Genomic DNA, 15,631 nt, shown 5'->3' on the forward strand with positions numbered 1-15,631 from the left:
CTTTCTTCCTCACAAATGTTTCATTTCTTTGTCTATCTATATAATAAAACATTTTAATTAGACATATCTGCATATATTTAAAAAAAAAAAACATTAAATACAAAATTCTTTATATCTAATAAAAAAAAATGTTTTCTTGTCGCTAAATAGTCTTCTTGTCGCTTGTTGTCGCTAAAATAATTCTTGTTGTCGCTTCTTGACGCTTGTTGTCGCTAATTAGTGAGACCCCCTTCAAGCGTCTTTCAGATGATCAAATTCGAGGTAAAGCTTGAAAAACAACATGGGTTTCGAGAAAAATAAGAAAAGACAGCCAAAGAATAGAAAAACAAAGACAATTCTTGTATTTGATGTTAAAGCCAGAGAGTAATTACTCTTTTAGAAGTGTTGTTTGCATAGATTATTAGATTAAAGTCTGCAAAATAATAAAACTAAAAAAGAATGGGAATGAGAACACAACTTTTTCACAAGTCACAAACCTCACACAGTCGCACATGTCTGTAAAAATTAATATAAAGGAAACTATATATTCATATCATTACTTTTACTAAAATAACTTACCCTTCACTCTTTGTGTTATGACACTAGTTTGTTAATTTACATTATTTACCTATTCTGTGACATTGTCATCGAAGGGACTGTGCAATATTTATCCGCTGCTGGATAACTCGGACTAAAACAAAATCGGAGTGTAACAAACTCGGCCTACCATTATTTATATGCAGAAATATATTAAACAAACTCGGACTACGATTAGTAGATTGTTTTTTTTTACTTTAATAAAAAAAACAACGTTATATATTAAAATTATATACGAATTTATGAGATTATAAATAAATATTTAAAAAAAAATATAGAAATGTATTAAATATTTGTTATATGAGTTGAATTTGGTATGTTTAAGTGAGAATAATTAACTTCAATTTTACCGGAAGCAGGACAAATCGCCCCACTGGCAAAACGCCCCACACCAAATCGCCCCACTTTTTCACCAACTCGCCCCACTATTAAAAAAATCGCCCCAAACGGGTTTACCAACTCGCCCCACTTTTTTAAAAATAGCCTCACTTGTAAAAAAGGTAAAATCCCGTTAATTTTTCCCCGTCAACTCGCCCCACTTATTGAAAAAAGGTAAAATCTACTTCAATATATAATTTCTAGGTCTGCCAACTAGCCCCATTCAGAGACATATATGCGTGTATATGTCTCTGCCCCACTTAAATGAAAACTTATTTACACAGAATACCAAAAAAAGTTGAATGATGTTTAACATTCTTAAAATATAATTGCAAATACATTTTCGTATCATTCATTGAAGAATAACTTTATACTTGTAAGCTTAGTTGTATAAGTTGAAAAGAAACCTGTTAATTGTATCATAATCATACAATTGAAGGATTTCAATTAACAGCAATTTGATGTTATAGCACTTCACCAAGGTTTTCATAGGTATTGAAGTGGGGCAGGGACATAGATATACAACGGGATTACATCTTTTTTCATAATTGGGGCGAGTTGACACTAATAAATTCGTTGTGGTTTATCTATTTGTCCCGAGTGGGGCTAGTTGACTAACCTTATTTCATTTCAACCCTTTTCATAAGTGGGGTATGTTGTTCAACCTTTTTGCAATGGGATTTTACCCTTCTTCATAAGTGGGGCGAGTTAGTAAACAAGAGTGGGGCGATTTTTTATAAAGTGGGGCGAGTTTGTGAAAAAGTGGGGCGATTAGGAGTGGGGCGATTTGCCAGTGGGGCGATTTGTCATGGATTCAATTTGAACATGTTGAAATATTAATTGTGATTTATTATGTTTATTGACAAAAGATATTTATATGATTGGCGTGTGTTCGTGTTTTTATTGTGTTTAATCCTTGGTGTTTATGATTTTACAAGTTTACAACATCTTAACTGCAGGCTCAACAATACGGTGACATAATCCTTAATCTCCTCTGTGTAAATCTGTCTCTCAAGAATCTCTACGGTCCCCATCTCGGTTCCTGAAATTCTGGTGGACGATTTTTAAACATCGGGGATCTGCCTCTTCCACGCCATCTATCACGATTATAGAACCGCCCTTGTGATTCTATACTGTTATTCCGTGGGTAATTATCAGGAACATTATTTCTGTCGGCATCTTCTCTTCGTGTTCCTTCTACTTCTGTAGTTACATCTTCATCACTATCCCAGTCTTCAACTTCAAATATCGGCCAACGAACTGGTTTGAAATGCTTGCTAACGAGATCATTCTCTCCAAGACAAGATATATTTAGTTGGATATTTAGTTCCCAATTTCATGTAATAACAGGTAGTTTTGTTCTCACTTGGGACATACAAACTACTTATATATAATTACTAGAGTATTATAACTATGTAAAGGTGTTACAATAGCTTGAATTTTTGAAATTCAAGGTCTATCGTAGGGGTTTCAATATAACGCAGCGGGGGGTCAAAAATACCATGGCAAAGTAAAATTTTCAAAACATCTTTTCCATCATGTTAAATACATACAAACTACTTATTGGAGTACTATTACAATGTTTAGTACCGTAGTTAGAATAGCTTGATTTTTTGTCGAGCCTGCATCTTTTGTTGCAAAAAGCTCGACATAGGGATAGTGATGCTACGGCGGCGGCGTTAGCTAACTTTTTAAAAGCTTTATATTTTAGAAGGTGGAAGACCTGGATGCTTCATACTTTGTTTATAGATGCCTCATGTTACAAAGTTTCCGTCAGTCACATGTCAAATGTCCTTGACCTCATTTTCATGGTTCAGTGACCACTTGAAAAAAAAGTTCAGATTTTTTGTAATGTTGAATTCTCTCTTATTATAAGTAATAGGATAATTATATTTGGTATGTGCGTACCTTGCAAGGTCCTCATGCCCGTCAGACAGTTTTCACTTGACCTCATTTCATGGATCAGTGAACAAGGTTAAGTTTTGGTGGTCAAGTCCATATCTCAGATACTATAAGCAATAGGTCTAGTATATTCGGTGTATGGAAGGACTGTAAGGTGTACATGTCCAACTGGCAGGTGTCATCTGACCTTGACCTCATTTTCATGGTTCAGTGGTTATAGTTAAGTTTTTGTGTTTTGGTCTGTTTTTCTCATACTTTATGCAATAGATCTACTATATTTGTTGTATGGAATGATTGTAAGATGTACATGTCTAGCGGGCAGATGTCATCTGACCTTGACCTCATTTTCATGGTTGAGTGGTCAAAGTTAAGTTTTTGAGTTTTGGTCTTTTTATCTAATACTATACATGTATGCCATAGGTCAACTATATTTGGTGTATGGAAATATTTTATGATTGATATGTCAGTCCCGCAGGTTTTATTTGACCTTGACCTCATTGCTCAGTGTGAAGTTTTTGTGTTTTGGTCTATTTTTCTTAAACTATAAGTAATAGGTCAACTATATTTGTTGTATGGAAGCATTGTTAGCTGTACATGTCTGCCTGGCATGGTTCATCTGACCTTGACCTCATTTTCATGGTTCATTGGTCTTTGTTTTGTTATCTTGGTTAATGCTAAGTTTATGTGACAGTTTTTAATAAAGCTTTATACTTAGGACTATCAACATAATAATAATTTAATATCAATAATTAGTAAAGAAGGCGAGACATTTCAGTGTGTGCACTCTTGTTAACATTCAGGGTCTATAGTAGGGGGTTCAATATACTGCAGGGGGGTCAAAATACTATGGCAAAGTAAAATTTTCAAAACATCTTTTCCATCATGGATAATACATACAAACTACTTATTGGAATACTATTACTATGTTTAGGAGCTAGAATAGCTAGAATTTTGCCATGGTATTTTAACCCCCCTACCATGGTATATTGAACCCCCTACTCTTGACCTTTAATTTCCAAAATTCTGGCAATTCTAACTCTTTTATGTAGTTAGAATACACCAATACGGTATGTAGTTTGTATGTATTAAACTTGCTGGAAAAGATATTTTGAAAATTTTACTTTTCCATGGTATTTTGACCCCCTCCCCCTTTTTTACCATGGAAAATCAAAACTACCCTTACAAAAATGTATATATCTTACATTAATTTGTAGGATCCTTTACTATAGGTAATTTAGCTGATCTGTAACAATAACATCTTGAATCTTCATGCCTTATATATCATGTACTGCAGTACGCTGCTAGATTAAAACTGACGTGGAAAGGTAACACACGGCCAGCGAAAGCTCTTTTTTTGAAAGCCCAGGTGGTCGTGTGGTCTAGCGGGGCGGCTGCAGTGCAGGCGATTTGGTGTCACGATATCACAGTAGCATGTGTTCGAATCCCGGCGAGGGAAGAACCAAAAATTTGCGAAAGCAAATTTACAGATCTAACATTGTTGGGTTGATGTTTAGACGAGTTGTATATACATTATGTACACAGCCATGTATCACCATCATTGATGGCGATTCGATGGATACATCTGTTGTAGGGTTGTCACTCAGCTTGTCACTGACTCAGACGTACTTATAAATATAATTATTTTCTGTGACTGTATCTTACATTAATTTGTAGGATTCTTTACTATAGGTAATTTAGCTGATCTGTAACAATAACATCTTCATGCCTTATATATCATGTACTGCAGTACGCCGCTAGATTAAAACTGATGTGGAAAGGTAACACACGGCCAGCGAAAGCTCTTTTTTTGAGAGCCCATGTGGTCGTGTGGTCTAGCGGGACGGCTGCAGTGCAGGCGATTTGGTGTCACGATATCACAGTAGCATGGGTTCGAATCCCGGCGAGGGAAGAACCAAAAATTTGCGAAAGCAAATTTACAGATCTAACATTGTTTGGTTGATGTTTAGACGAGTTGTATATACATGTATATACATATGTTATAATTACAAATAATTAAAGCATTCAAGCTACATATGGTCTAGTTATAATGTGTCAATAAGTATTTTGAATGACATTTTGTTGGTAAAGACTTCAGAGCACTTATACCAAGTGGAAAATGTACCTCCCCTTCTTGTATGAATGATTTTTCAATCTATGATAAGCTTTAGAATAATGTATAATGTTCTAATAATCATCTAGGATGAAAAAAACAGGGGGGTTCAATTAACCATGGGGGTTCAATTCTCGATACAGGGGGGGTTCAATTTACCATAGCAGTATTTTGACCCGGGGTCAATTTACCATGGGGTTCAAAATACCAAAGACACCGGCACCACCCTCAGATAAATTTTGCACAGTCCCTAATTACTAAACAGATTCTAAAAAAAAATGCACAAGGGCGGCCATTACACCTTATTGCTATAACCAGCTGACACGAGAATCTTTCCCACTTGAAATATAGATATGTCATACAACAATCTCTTTTCCATAGGGGTGTCAGATATTTTGTATTATGACATCAACATTTTACAGGAACCTGTATGATGTCCAGTAATGGCAGACAAATAGGGATTACTAGGCATATTTTTCTACTGGTTGTAAAAGACAAGAAAAGGGTGTTCATGGTTTGTTCTGTGAATGCTTCGTAGTTTGTTAAATCATATTCTGTTTTCCAGAAACTTACAAATAGATGTCAGAAACATTTCAACAATAGACCTATGTTTTTACAATATTACAAGCTGTAAATAATCAAATCATACCTAGTTTATTAAATATTTAAATTCCGGAAACTTGGTTTCCAAATCTCCTCATATCCCCAATGAGTTATGATCACATTTATATTTAACTCTAGAGGATGCATATCCATACCTGCCAACATTTCAAAATGTTCATGAGGTGTTATATGCAAGATGGCTCTCATAGTCCTACAAAATCTTTAAATGGACCTTAAAATTTATTTTAATGTTGTTTGTTTGCATTTATTCTTTTACAATCCTATACCAATGTTAAAATTGATAGATTTGTTTTTAAATTGTGGGCACAATCATGACAATTGCTCTTTCAAAATTTCCATTTGGGAGAGCTTCCATGGGGGAAATCCCCATAATTAGTGACAGATTGCACAGTTATTTTAATGTTTAATAAGCTTACAGCTCTAAAAAGACAATGTTGATCTTACATGTACATGTACCTAGTTTTAGGTCCATTTTTGATTACCTTGAATTTATTATATATTTGTCAGTCCCCTTGCATACAGTGTACATCATTCACCATAGAAACAAATATTTGGGTCAAAGACTTCATGTACCTGATTGTAAATCAAGAAAAATATTTTGAATCTGAAAGTTCTGCAATTATCATTCTGCTAAAAAAGTTAGACTATAGTAATATTTTAAATTATTGATGAACATACACTAGCTATATTGCAGTCTCATTGTCAAAGAGAAAGCTATGCACATTTTATCTTAGAATTTCTTATCTTTTCAGAGAATTTCTGACAGGATTTAGGAAAAGAAAAAATGAAAGAAGAAAGAAGGCTCAGGATGAACGGAAAAGTCAAATGAAAATAGATAAGAAAGAATCAAAGCAGAGAGTAAATATTTATGACAAAAACTTTTTATAACAAAAGTGTGTATCTGAGATATACACCAAAAAAACCAATTTGATATTTACACTAAAGGATCACATTTTTTCAGAAAATTTTCATATATCTTCTATAAACATCTGTGCTCATTGGGATTAAACTACTGCTGAAGGCATGGAAGGGAATCTATAGAAATGAAAATGTCTGATGGTTACATTTATCAGTCAAAACAACCACCTCAGTACTGTTACTAAAAGTAGAAGTCAATAATCAATATAATGTAATTTGGTCATTTGACTTTTGCTGGAGTTTATGCATGTGCTTAAAGAAAAGACTGAAAGTTATAAAGATGACATAATGACATACAGTTTATGGTTTAAAGTTTTTTTTAAAGGTATAACTGATATCAATATCATCATGGATGGCTTATTCAGGACAATCGTCGTTGATTGTATTACACATACGATTAACATGTATTATACTATTAAAAAAAATGTAATAACCATAAATGGAGTACAAATGTAATATAGTCATATGTATGTATCCCTTAAATAAAGTGCCTCAAATAAATATATTTCTGCACATGATGATAAATATTTTCTATTTATACACCATGGAAAGAAGTTGTAGGTGACCCATACTTATGTCCATGGCCTGTACATTTATAAATTTACAACATGATAATTTATAACTTAATCATGAGCATGTAAATTGAATACTAGTTATTCAACACTTCTTACATGATTTTTTATGGCCCCGCAACAAAGTTGTCGGTGCCATATAGTTTTACCCTTGTCCTAAATTCCTTCTTTCCGTAATTCTGTCATTCTGCAACAAACCATTATACAGAGTTTTTTTTCTAAACGCCTTCAGATATTGGGCTGATTTTTGGTATGTGAGTTCACCATGATGAGTTACAGATCAAGTTTCGTTCCGCTCCACTAATTTTTGTCGAAATTACGGGCTTTGGACTTTGAGAAATTGTTGAAAATCACAGTTATACAGACTTTTTTTCTAAACGCTTTCAGATAATCATATTGGGCGGATTTTTGGTATGTTAGTTAACTATGATGAGTTACAGATCAAGTGTAAGTTTTGTACCGCTCCACTAATTTTTGCCGAAATTACGGGCTTTGGACTTTGAGAAATTGTTATACAGTTATACAGACTTTTTTTCTAAATGTGGGCTGTTTTCAGATATGGGGCTGATTTTTGGTATGTGAGTTAACCATGATGAGTTATAGATCAAGCTTAAGTTTCGTTCTGCTCTGCTTATTTTCGCTGAAATTACGGGCTTTGGACTTTGAGAAATTGTTGAAAATCACAGTTATACAGATTTTTTCTCTATTCCCCTCCAGATTTTGAGCAGATTTTTGATTTGTGAGACTACCGTCATGTATGTGAGTTCACCATGATGAGTTACAGATCAAGTTTCGTTCCGCTCCACTAATTTTTGCCGAAATTATGGGCTTTGGACTTTGAGAAATTGTAGAAAATCACAGTTATACAGACTTTTTTTCTAAACGCTTTCAGATAATCATATTGGGCGGATTTTTGGTAAGTTTTGTTCTGCTCTGCTTATTTTCGCTGAAATTAGGGGCTTTGGACTTCGATAAATTATTGAAAATCACAGTTATACAGATTTTTTCTCTATTCCCCTCCAGATTTTGAGCAGATTTTTGATTTGTGAGACTACCGTCATGTTTGTGTCCACATGTGTTTATATTTAAATTGCAGATTTTTCAACTTTTTGGGACGGGGCCATTCGTGTCGCTTTGACACTTCTAGTTTTTATTATTTTAATTAGTTAATTTTTCATCATTTTTTATTGAATAACTCAAAACATTTTTCTTGCAGAGAAGGGAACTGTTAAAAAAAAGTATGGAATACACAGGAAAAAGAAAAAAACAGAATCCAGAAATGGATTTCAAAGAATTTGTAAAACCAGAAGTTATAGATCTACCAGAACATACAGTAACGATCACTGACATATCTGATATAGACTTTGCTGGTCACAATGGCCTTAGACTTGGTCAAAACAAGGTAGGGGCATTGGTTGTATAGATGTTAGGTGAACATAACTAAATTTGCCAACCAGCTGATGAATATCCCTCTGGCTTTTTATGGTCTGTCTCTCTTCTTGTAAGAGTTTCTTCCCCTAATTTACAATTTTTGACCAATTGAGCAAAAAAAATGAGCAAGAAGATTGTCATGTTTTTAAGCAGTTAAGCTGCTTTATGCGAGCACCCTAGATTTATGTTCTACCCAATAAATGATGAAATATGTGCCACTTTTATTATCTGGCTGGCTATCATGTTATTTATAACTAATTGGGCACTTTTTTCATACTTTTTATTTTGGAATATAAAAAATATTACCATAAAAACGTTAAATGGTCGTCGATTTTCCCAAAAGTTTTGAAGTTGCACATAGGAAGTAGTGCTCGATAGAAATCCTTCTATAGTTTATTACCCCCTGTGCTGTGGGCTAAGATGTCAAAGAACAATTGTATGAAATATTTGATCGCTGAAAATCTATAAAGATGAGTCGTTTACATTTCCCAGATGGCAAAAGTTGTAGGAATATTGTTTGTCATCGACAGTAGTCTATTAATAAGCTGATATAAGTTGGCGGTAATTTCAAATTACATAGAAGATGAAATTTACGTACCTTTTAAATTGGGAGAATTCTGATGATACATAGGTACTTTATTATTAATCATTTTATTCGTTTTTTTGTCTGATTGAGATTATTAAAATCATCTTTATTCAGTAATCTTTAATGTATGCTCATTTGTTTTCTTGTTAATATTATTCCAATTTCTAGCAAATCACCTTCATGCTTGTCAAATTAAGTTGTTGTTATTGTAGTTTTCTGATTGGTCGATGTCAAGGTCATTTTAAGATTGTTTCGCTTTTGTGTACAATGTAACATAATGCTACACGTGCTTTGATTGAGCTCGATGCGGTTCAATAAATGTTGTGATGTAAACTTTAACAACTGTTTTCTAAAAGACGGCATTATATAACTTCAAAGTCGCATATTTTGTAAAATATTAAGTCCGAATCTGTGATGCGTATCACACCGTAATTGTTTTTGTCGAGCCTGCAACTTTTGTTGCAGAAAGCTCGACATAGGGATAGTGATCCGGCGGCGGCAGCGGCGGTGTTAGCTAACTTCTTAAAAACTTTATATTTTAGAAGGTGGAAGACCTGGATGCTTCATACTTTGTATATAGATGCCTCATGTTACGAAGATTCTGTCAGTCACATGTCCAATGTCCTTGACCTCATTTTCATGGTTCAGTGACCACTTGAAAAAAAAGTTCAAATTTTTTGTAATGTTGAATTCTCTCTTATTATAAGTAATAGGATAACTATATTTGATATGTGTGTACCTTGCAAGGTCCTCATGTCTGTCAGATAGTTTTCACTTGACCTCGACCTCATTTCATGGATCAGTGAACAAGGTTAAGTTTTGGTGGTCAAGTCCATATCTCAGATACTATAAGCAATAGGGCTGGTATATTCAGTGTATGGAAGGACTGTAAGGTGTACATGTCCAACTGGCAGGTGTCATCTGACCTTGACCTCATTTTCATGGTTTGGTGGTTACAGTTAAATTTTTGTGTTTTGGTCTGTTTTTCTCATACTATATGCAATAGGTCTACTATATTTGTTGTATGGAACGATTGTAAGGTGTACATGTCTAACGGGCAGATGTCATGTGACCTTGACCTCATTTTCATGGTTCAGTGGTCAAAGTTAAATTTTTGTGTTTTGGTCTGTTTTTCTCATACTATATGCAATAGGTCTACTATATTTGTTGTATGGAACGATTGTAAGGTGTACATGTCTAACGGGCAGATGTCATGTGACCTTGACCTCATTTTCATGGTTCAGTGGTCAAAGTTAAATTTTTGTGTTTTGGTCTGTTTTTCTCATACTATATGCAATAGGTCTACTATATTTGTTGTATGGAACGATTGTAAGGTGTACATGTCTAAGGGGCAGATGTCATGTGACCTTGACCTCATTTTCATGGTTCAGTGGTCAAAGTTAAGTTTTTGAGTTTTGGTCTTTTTATCTTATACTTAATGCCATAGGTCAACTATATTTGGTGTATGGAAATATTTTATGATCTTCATGTCAGTCGCACAGGTTTTATTTGACCATGACCTCATTTTCACAGTTCATTGCACAGTGTTAAGTTTTTGTGTTTTGGTCTATTTATCTTAAACTATAAGTAATAGGTCAACTATATATGTTGTATAGAAGCATTGTTAGCTGTACATGTCTGCCTGGCATGGTTCATCTGACCTTGACCTCATTTTCAAGGTTCATTGGTCTATGTTTAGTTATCTTGGTTAATGTTAAGTTTATGTGACAGTTGTTATAAAGCTTAGCTTTATACTTAGGACTATCAACATAATATCAATGGTTAGTATAGAAGGCGAGACATTTCAGCGTGTGCACTCTTGTTGATTTACAAGGACTTTTCGATTTCCGGTACAGAAAAATACGACTTTTATATGTTTCTTTTTATAATTTAAATTGAATCAATTCTATGCGGTTCCTTCGCAACTTTATGCTGGTAAACGATTTCCCCATGAAAAGAAACCACATGATACGATAAAAAAGGTAACAAGTTGACTAACGAGACTCGAGAACAGTTGAAGTTACAAACAAGTTTTTCTTAATTCTTACCCGGGGCGGATCCAGCCATTTAAAAAAAGGGGGGGGGGGTCCTAACCCAGGACAAAAGGGGGGGGGGTGTTCCAATTACATGTCCCCATTCAAATGCATTGATTGTCCAAAAAAAGGGGGTTCCAACCCCCGGAACCCCCCCCTCTGGATCCGCGCCTGCTTACTATTACAGTTATTGAAAGTTTAAATAAATGTTTTTTTATTATGATATTAGTAATGGAAGACAGTTAGTTAAACTGTAATCAACATATTTTAATTCAGTTATAATTTGAGACGTAAAAAAAATTGAGAGTGAAAATGGGGAATGTGTCATAGAGACAATAACCAGATCTTAGAGCAGACAACAGTCGAAGGTTACCAATGGATCTTTAATGCAGGGAGAAACTCCTACACCCAAAGGATTGCTTTTGCTGGCCCCTTAAAACAATAACCATGATAACAAAAATGTAAATTATTTCAACTAGTCACTTGTTCAGGTGGAACTTTTAAACCAGAGGAAGAACAAAGTAACTACAATGTAGTTAATAAGTTCTGGAGAACTTTTCGGCTAATTAGTTCTTTCCGCCGGGAACTTTCCAGCGTCGGAACAAAAGAGCATAAATTTACAATAACATGGACATCATACTAAAATCAGAAGTATACACAAGAAATCAATAAAATTTTTAAAAATGTACAAAACAATTATGTAAAATAAATATGATATACAGCAACAATCACCGCATTCGTGGGTCCTCACTATGGACAGGTACATACAGAATGTGGCGGCTTAAACATCTTAACTGGCACAACTCTCCCCTAACATAGGACAGTGTATGTGTATAATCTCAGACATTGAATGTTTATAAATATAAATTGGAAATAACTTTTGAAAGTGGTAGGATTGCATAACATAAACATTACTGTACAAGCATTATTTGATACTTTAGAAATAGCTGAGAACAATGCCGGAGATAAATATTTTGACTAATTCTTTACACTATTCATCTGAACGTGGCCAAGTTTGCCTTTGGGTTTTTGATTAACTGCCTATAGCACCCTTTGGTGCTTTGATTTTTTTTATCTAAGTATCTATCCTTATTTTAATTATGGTCCTTAAATGACTGACATTTTTTAAGAAAACAAATTTAAGATTTGTTTTGGTCAATTGTAAGTGCTTTTTTCCAAATGTTTAAAAACGTATTTTGAAAATATTTATTCAGTTATTTTTCAAATGATTAATTAATAATATAAAGAGATAAATACTTTGTTTTTTTTTCAATTCAAGTTTTAATGCATGCTGCAGCTGTATGCAAAATTTGACAGAAATCAAAAAAATAATCCCTATACTGAAACTTAATCTAAAATGGTCATACCAGGTTTTAATTTATATTCAGTATTGATTTTGTGATTTCAAGGAAAGTGAACAAGAAATTGAAGAAGAAACAGAAGAAACAGAGGAGACAACTGAGGATGGAAATAAAAAACCGTTAGACAAAAAAGGCATTAAAGCATTATATAGGTAACATATTCTTCTATTTTTATAATATTTTTTTTTACTTAAATGATAGCTGTGCATATCTGAAAGAGTTTGTTCTTTCATTATACCAATTGCAAAAAAACGTTTACCAAATAGCTGTTCGAATTCGTCTCTTTAACTGATCTAATGGTAAAGCATTTTAGCTCATGGATTAAGTGACAATTTATATTTAGTATAAAGTATTAAAGTGTGGTGAAATTAACAACTTTTTTGACAAAAGCTAGGTGTAATTGGCAACACTTAATTGTAAGGAACATCAGTTTAAATGATTTGTAAAAGGTTTCATAGAACATTGACAGTTGTTACTGCTGTCAGTATTAAAGTGTAACTTTGACTGCAAAAAATCAGTCCATTTAACAGTTGAATGTGAAAAAATCAGTCCATTTAACAGTCAAATGTGAAAAAATCCTTTGATGTAAATACGTGTATCAGTTTGAAAAATACGCTTTTTGATATTTTTATACGACCGCAAAATTTGAAAAATTTTTCGTCGTATATTGCTATCACGTTGGCGTCGTCGTCCGAATGCTTTTAGTTTTCGCACTCTAACTTTAGTAAAAGTGAATGGAAATCTATGAAATTTTAACACAAGGTTTATGACCACAAAAGGAAGGTTGGTATTGATTTGGGGAGTTTTGGTCCCAACATTTTAGGAATTAGGGGCCAAAAAGGGCCCAAATAAGCATTTTCTTGGTTTTCGCACTATAACTTTAGTTTAAGTTAATAGAAATCTATGAAATTTTGACACAAGGTTTATGACCACAAAAGAACGGTTGGGATTGATTTTGGGAGTTTTGGTTTCAACAGTTTAGGAATTAGGGGCCAAAAAAGGGCCCAAATAAGCATTATTCTTGGTTTTCGCACAATAACTTTAGTTTAAGTAAATAGAAATCAATGAAATTTAAACACAATGTTAATGACTACAAAAGGAAGGTTGGTATTGATTTTGGGAGTTTAGGTCCCAACAGTTTAGGAATTAGGGGCCAAAAAGGGACCCAAATAAGCATTTTTCTTGGTTTTCGCACCATAACGTTAGTATAAGTAAATAGAAATCTATGAAATTTAAACACAAGGTTTATGACCATAAAAGGAAGGTTGGTATTGATTTTGGGAGTTTTGGTCCCAACAGAATAAGGGGCCCAAAGGGTCCAAAATTAAACTTTGTTTGAATTCATCCAAATTGAATAATTGGGGTTCTTTGATATGCCGAATCTAACTGTCATGACTGTGTATGTAGATTCTTAACTTTTGGTCCCGTTTTCAAATTGGTCTACATTAAGGTCCAAAGGGTCCAAAATTAAACTTAGTTTGATTTTGACAAAAAATGAATCAGTTAGGTTCTTTGATATGCTGAATCTAAAAATGTACTTAGATTCTTGATTATTGGCCCAGTTTTCAAGTTGGTCCAAATCAAGTTCCAAAATTAAACTTTGTTTGATTTCATCAAAAAATGAATAAATGGGGTTCTTTGATATACCAAATCTAACTGTGTATGTAGATTCTTCATTTTTGGTCCTGTTTTCAAATTGGTCTACACTAAAGTTCAAAGGGTCCAAAATTAAACTTAGTCTGATTTTAACAAAAATTGAAATCTTGGGGTTCTTTGATATGCTGAATCCAAAAATGTACTTAGATTTTTTATTATGGGCCCAGTTTTCAAGTTGGTCCAAATCAGGATCTAAAATTATTATATTAAGTATTGTGCAATAGCAAGTCTTTTCAATTGCACAGTATTGCACAATGGCAAGAAATATCTAATTGCACAATATTGTGAAATAGCAAATTTTTTTTTAATTAGAGTTATCTTTCTTTGTCCAGAATAGTAAGCAAGAAATATCTAATTGCAAAATATTGTGCAATAGCAAGATTTTTTTTTAATTGGAGTTATCTTTCTTTGTCCAGAATCAACTTAAATCTTTGTTATATACAATATACAATGTATATTCACTTTTTACTACCAACTGAGAAATTAAAATAATCTTTACCATTCAGTGATAACAAGGAGTTTTTTACATCTTAATATTTTATGATGTATTTAAATGAGTAGTTATTGTTGCAAACTCCATTAGAAATTATAATTGAGATTAGTTTTGGAATAAGGGAAAGGGAGATGTGATTAAAATAATTGGGTTCAATTTTTCTCATTTGAAATTTCATAAATAAAAAAGAAAATTTCTTCAAACATTTTTTTGAGAGGATTAATATTCAACAGCATAGTGAATTGCTCTAAGAGAAAACAAATTTTTTAAGTTCATTAGAACACATTCATTCTGTGTCAGAAACCTATGCTGTGTCAACTATTTAATCACAATCCAAATTTAGAGCTGAATCCAGCTTGAATGTTGTGTCCATACTTGCCCCAACCGTTCAGGGTTCAACCTCTGCGGTCGTATAAAGCTACGCCCTGCAGAGCATCTGGTCTAATATTTCTGAAGATTAAATGCAAAAGAATTTATAAGGTAATTTTTGAATGATTCTTTATTATGTAACTTACACACACACTTCTGTGACAAATTGAAAATATAATTTTTTTTATTATTTCAGGAAAAAGTCAACGGAACAACATATGAGAAAAGTGTTTGGCAAACATAAAGTTAACTATACACATGCACAGGACAAAAAATTCAAAATGAAACGTAGAACTGACTTTCCTAACAAGAAAATTAAAAAGAGATGCCACTGATATTGTTTTTACTTAATTTAAACAGGAATGCATAGATTCTGCATTGTAAGGTCTTATAAGAGTCAGAACTCAAAGATAACAATTTTATTCTTTTAGCTTACCTGACCCAAAAGGTGAGCTCTTCCTGTCACTTGGCCTCCATTGTTGTCATTCATGAAACTTAACAGAAATGTTCTTTTCTAAAGCTACTATTCCACTATGAACAAAATTTGGCCGTAATCATAATTTGGGTGTCTAGTTTAAAATGTGTCCAGTGGTCCCACCTCCCAATCATCTTAGCCACAGAC

At 33.4% G+C, this 15,631-nt stretch overlaps 1 protein-coding gene across 1 annotated transcript; it reads left to right on the forward strand.

Annotated features, from left to right (window-relative positions):
- The first annotated feature begins 234 nt into the window (after nucleotides 1–234).
- Nucleotides 235–15,346, forward strand: LOC143045363 (nucleolar protein 12-like). Its single transcript, XM_076217823.1, has 5 exons — nucleotides 235–363; nucleotides 6,343–6,448; nucleotides 8,297–8,482; nucleotides 12,540–12,643; nucleotides 15,206–15,346. The coding sequence occupies exons 1-5, from the start codon at nucleotides 281–283 to the stop codon at nucleotides 15,342–15,344; spliced, it is 618 nt and encodes a 205-aa protein (XP_076073938.1). The 5' UTR covers nucleotides 235–280; the 3' UTR covers nucleotides 15,345–15,346.
- The last annotated feature ends 285 nt before the right edge of the window (nucleotides 15,347–15,631 follow it).

This window comes from Mytilus galloprovincialis, chromosome 9 (assembly GCF_965363235.1).
Source record: "Mytilus galloprovincialis chromosome 9, xbMytGall1.hap1.1, whole genome shotgun sequence".
Classification (NCBI taxonomy): domain Eukaryota; kingdom Metazoa; phylum Mollusca; class Bivalvia; order Mytilida; family Mytilidae; genus Mytilus; species Mytilus galloprovincialis.

Coding starts and splice junctions, on each gene's coding strand:
- LOC143045363 (XM_076217823.1), top strand. CDS start 281: ATGGGTTTCGAGAAAAATAAGAAAAGACAGCCAAAGAATAGAAAAACA. Junction 6,449..8,296: donor AGAAAGAATCAAAGCAGAGA/GTAAATATTTAT, acceptor TTTTTCTTGCAG/AGAAGGGAACTGTTAAAAAA. Junction 8,483..12,539: donor TTAGACTTGGTCAAAACAAG/GTAGGGGCATTG, acceptor TGTGATTTCAAG/GAAAGTGAACAAGAAATTGA.